Source organism: Helobdella robusta (assembly GCF_000326865.2).
Source record: "Helobdella robusta unplaced genomic scaffold HELROscaffold_69, whole genome shotgun sequence".
Lineage (NCBI taxonomy): Eukaryota > Metazoa > Annelida > Clitellata > Rhynchobdellida > Glossiphoniidae > Helobdella > Helobdella robusta.
In genome coordinates, this window is record NW_008705394.1 from 615,559 (window position 1) to 620,898 (window position 5,340).

Genomic DNA, 5,340 nt, shown 5'->3' on the forward strand with positions numbered 1-5,340 from the left:
AAAAATAGAATAAATTAACAGTAATTAATCAACAAATCAATTTTAATTTATTTATGTGGACGACAAACGGTTTAGCTCTGTCATTTTTTTATCGCCTGGTACGCTGCCATAACGTGTAGTAAATGTTCATCCCAATCACTCTGAGATTCATTTACAACTTTGGCCAGCATTGAATTAAGCGTTTTGTGGAATCGCTCTATCGCCCCATTAGATGATGGATTGTATGGCGTTCTAAAATCACCTTGACTCCTGCTGTACATGTCACCTAAAACTTTTGAAGAAGAGGACCCACGTTGGGCGCCAATTGTGAACTTTTGCCGCGCGGCGAAATTTTTCCTTTGTTCGAATATCAACAACCGCCGCCGCCAGCATAGGCAGTCTCGCTTCTGGCCGGGACTCTCCTCTTCATAACTTTTTATTTTATTTCCGAGTCGGAAAACACGGGCCGGGCGGAAGAATTATCGCGCCCTGCTTGCTGGTCGGTTAATCCGGCCCTATTAACCGCTAGCAAGTCTTCTTCAAACATGTTTTAGTTTTTAAAACTGACAAACAAAACCTAACTGAAATAATTCTATTAATAAACAAAAACAAAACAAAGTAATATTCTTTAAATCAAATGTTTTTAAAGTCAACGACAAAGCTAAATTAAATATTTTGAATAAACGAAAATTATTTTTACCAGCCGAAATAATGAGAAATCCCAAAACAAGAAACACGACAGAGCAACCGACCGACCAATTACCAACCACAATAAACTCAAAAATTAATTCCAAACGCTAATCCAAAACACTAACTTTCCTTTCTCAACAATTGTCCAAAAGGTTTATATACTAAGCAAATTCTAAACAAACTGAGAAACATTCATTCTCAACCATACTCACTATATATGCGCCATACCATACAAACATTCACTAATTAATTAATACCACATTCAACCAACCTGCATACAAAACCAATTCATACGACATTCAACCAGCCTGCCCACTTGACCACTTCATACAACCTGCGCGCCAACATGTACACTTGTGCCATTCATTCTACATGCGTGCTAAAAAAAAACTTCACAAAACGTTTAGGTAGTATCAAAATGACAAAACGAACCCAGAAATGAAAAAAATGAAAAAATAATGAGGAACAATTTCAACAATATAATTATAATTAGACTACCTAGACAATCCGACAATCCATATGTACCATAAAAGATTTGTCCTAGGCTTAAAGAAATAAAAATCAGAATTCTATCTTAATAATCTGTTACCAGAGATATTTAAAGACATAAATAAGTTGATTATATAAAACAATGCAAATGAGCTTAGTTTATTAGTGATAAATTTATCCAAGTTATCATAAGCAATATCTTATGTCATTCTGTATCTTCTCCAGATTCAGAATGACAATAGTCACTACTTTTTCCAAACAGTTATTCTTGGTTTAAAAAAATCAAAAACGTCGTTGATATTTTTCACAATTTTAATGTTGTTAACTTGTCTTTATCTGCTTTTGAAACTTATCTCGTGTTAACACGAGCATATAGTTTAAATCTAGATGAATCAAGTTTTTGTTGAAAATTGATTTACCAACGTACTCAGCAACAACATGAAGAGAACTTAACATTTCTTTGCTTCGTTTATCTGAACTCATTGACATGACAGTTGTCATTTCATAATATTCTGTGCTTCTGGGTGTCAAAAAAATTTGTTTTGAAATTAAAATCATATTTAAACAATGATATAGCACATATTTTGTCCATCATCTCTTTTAAGGTTTATGGAAACATAACAATTTGCCTCTGAAAATTGCCGATACTATACAAACCTCTATTCCAAAGAGTCAGAAAAAGTTTTTCCTAGCATAACTTATTTGAAATATTATTTTTTAGAATAAATATTTGGAGCATTGTTTAAGGCTTCACATGTTTGTTTGATTGCTAAGAAGGTTCCCTTATTTATGCTAGACATCCTGCAGTTTTCCCATTTTTTCTAAAGAAAATTTAAATTCAATGATGAATGACAATTTCCAATTATTTATTGTTGTAACTGGTAACAGGCTCTGTACAATTTAGATGGTTTTCTTTCTTTTTGTATGCTGCGAAGAAATGAAATCTTTTCTTGATTTATTTATTAAATGAGAGAAATTAAACAATGAATTTTTGAAAATATGCTCTTGTTTAACATTCCTACATTAAATATTATGTTTTATGGTTGAATATTATTTGGATATTTTATAATTTGAAGTCTTAGATGTGAACAACATGTGGAATGATGCAGAACTGAAGTTATTATTTGAACAGATCCAATCCAATTTACCGCCCCATGATAAAAAAAATTATTTAAAAATGGTTAAAAAAATTGATTGGTCAAAAATTAAAGTTTCAACGTACACACCGACTGAATGTCAAGAGCAGTGGACTTCTGTCACTAAGAAGGTAACTTAGAATAACATGCTGGTACATTTCTAATGTTTAAATTTGTTTCATGTGATTTTGTAGCTGAGGAAGTTCCGAACAACTTCAGAGATGTTGGCAGATGCATACGAATGGATGAAGGATCCCAGGAGGAGGGTAGGTCCAAATATTTAACTTTTACACTTACCATGCATCTGCACTCTAAATAATAATATTTCAAACAGTTTGCCAATCACCCTGAATTACCAAAAAAGCCTTTGTCGCCGTGTTTTCAGTACATAAATTGTCAAAGAAACAAGTTTTTGAAACATAATCCTGATAAAACCATCATTGAAGCATCCAAGTTTTTAGCCAAAAAATTTGGAGATTTACCCGAGCATAAGAAGGTTAGTGCATCCAAATGTAGGCTTGCAATTATTTTATTTTTTTGTATTTTTTTTAATTTATATTGCAAAATTAATTTTATGCATATGCCATTAATATTTTTTTTTGTTTTGGAATTACCGTTGTCATTCTGCATAGAAACGGTAAATTCCATAAAAGATTATAATTTTTTAAAAATTATAATGCGTTCAATTTATTTATTTATGTTTCTTCATTATTTAAATTATTTAATTAATAAAGCTACTGCCGATACTATAAACATTCTCTACATTGTAAATTCACGCTTCTAAATGCTTATGAACGTGAATGAACAAAACAGCAGCCACAGTTTTCATCAAATTCTTTGTTTCGCTGGTATAAAGATTGAATTTTATTGAAACGTATCATGCACCATAGTTATTGATTTCTAGATTACTCTAAAATGAAAGTCTCAAAAATATTAAAATATATTCAACAGTGAGTAATTGTAATGCCACTGCTTATTCAGAGTTACCCAAAATATCTTTGTTTTTGCGTTTTCAACATATAACAACAACACACGTTTAGACGACATTTTCCCCGAGATCGGGGGCTGCCGTTTGGCTACCTATGATGAAACCGAAATACCCCTCGACGCCATTCACATCTGTCACTCGCTTCAGTATCACGCAACCCTGCTTTCACTTTCGCTTTCAACATATAAATTGTCAAAAAAGTAATTGAAATGTAATCCTACATGTGAAAAGATATTTGAAAAGTTATCCTACATATCAAAATAATAATTGAAACCGTGTGAAAAAAGTATTCAAAACGTAATTGAGATTCAAACATTACTGAAACGTCCAAGTTTAGTCACTCATAGTCATCATCATTTACTTAAACTTCAGTTTGACAGCCATAGAGTTTGTAGTCCATAAGTTAGGATGTTCATTTGGCAAGTCTTTAAAACTTTTAATAGTTTTTGTGACTCGTTTTCATTTATTTGTATTTTCCAATTTTAGGTGTTGTAGTTTTTATAATGAATCTATTTATAATTTGTGTTCAATGCATGGAAAGCTTTTAATAATTTTTTTATGTTAATTTACCCATAGCAAAAGTACATAGATAAATATAATGAAGAAAATGCAATATGGAAAGAAGCCTGTGCCAAATTTCAGTGAGTATTTTTCAACTCTAGTTTTTAATTTTTTCATTATCAGTTATTATTTATTTAATGTTGGCTTTCCACTGTCCTAGTTTTGATCATCCGGGAAGTATGATTCAACATCCACCGAAGATGATGACACCCATGATGCTCTACATTAAAAAAATGTGTGAAAAAAATAAGGATTGTCAAGTTTGTGCATCTTGATTATTTCCATTTTGCAAGTTGCTAAAATGAGGTGGCCCTGAAAAATTGTGGGCTCTCACTTGATAACTTGCTATATTATTGAGTTGAGTGTGTACAAGGTTGCAGTCCACAAGCAAGGTCTGCTAGCAGTATTCGCACTTTACATTTAATTATTTGTTCTTTAAATGCAGACATGTAACATTTGATCATTTCTTTTGTGAATCCATCAGATGTTTCATCTGCTATATTACAAGTTGATGCATAAGGAACTAGCCTGTTAAGTGTGGCGTCGTCAGTTTTTGCATCTGACATTATTAGTTACAACATTTGAATAGTTATTCTTCATGTATCCCGTCCGTTTTTCCTTGTAAATAAGCTCTCGATATGTTATTAGTTTCTATGAGTTTGTTCAAATACAAATGTTCAAATTTATTAAATTTGCAGGAAAGTCGCAAAGTGTTGCACGACCAGTACAAAAACCGATGGTTCAAGGATTTATCCGATAAAAAAAAAATGAAATATATAAACAAAGCTCTTAAATTGAAAGAGCGTTACGATGTATGCGAGCATTACAATTTTTTATTCTGCCTTTTTTATTAAAACGTTTGTATATTATTATTATTATTTCTTCACTTATTTTTCATTTTCTTGGTAGACTGAACTCAAGATATTCTGTGAAAATAATCCAACTTTTGTCAAAAAAAACATCAAACATGTTTTGACAAAATCAGAACAAAAACTCAAAGAAAAATTTGATGGAAGGCCTCTACAACCACCAATGTTAGTAATGTCAAATTCGGTTTATTTTTCATATTTAATATGAAACTGTTGCTAAAGTATATCAATTGAGCGTTTGATTAAACTGGTCAATCTTTCTTCTTTAAGCAGTTCAACTGATGGTAAAGATTCATAGCAAATGTGTTGGAAAAATTTGAAGAAATATTTAAAAGGTATATATATAAATATATATATATATATTGTTTTGTTTTTGAGAGAACGCTTATGAAATTGTTTAATTAGTGCTTAATAAATGTTTCTTAATAATAATAATATATATATATTGATGAAAATCACGGCATGTTCTGCGTTAGTTAACTTCCTGTTTAATTTGTGTAAAAGTTGAGCCAGGTAATTGTGCAATAGAAATCAGTAACGATTTTTATTTTTTTCAGGTAATTGATCAACCATTTACTATTTTGTCATTTTCAAATTTATTTTCTATAAGTTAAAAACGGTAATTAAA

At 31.0% G+C, this 5,340-nt stretch overlaps 1 protein-coding gene across 1 annotated transcript; it reads left to right on the forward strand.

Annotated features, from left to right (window-relative positions):
• Positions 1–2,251: 2,251 nt before the first annotated feature.
• Positions 2,252–4,920, forward strand: HELRODRAFT_89270 (hypothetical protein; the record flags this gene model as incomplete). The annotated part of the gene is made up of 7 exons (XM_009030471.1): positions 2,252–2,425; positions 2,489–2,560; positions 2,629–2,790; positions 3,859–3,923; positions 4,004–4,103; positions 4,542–4,655; positions 4,753–4,920. The coding sequence occupies 7 exons, from the start codon at positions 2,252–2,254 to the stop codon at positions 4,918–4,920; spliced, it is 855 nt and encodes a 284-aa protein (XP_009028719.1).
• Between the last annotated feature and the right edge of the window lie 420 nt (positions 4,921–5,340).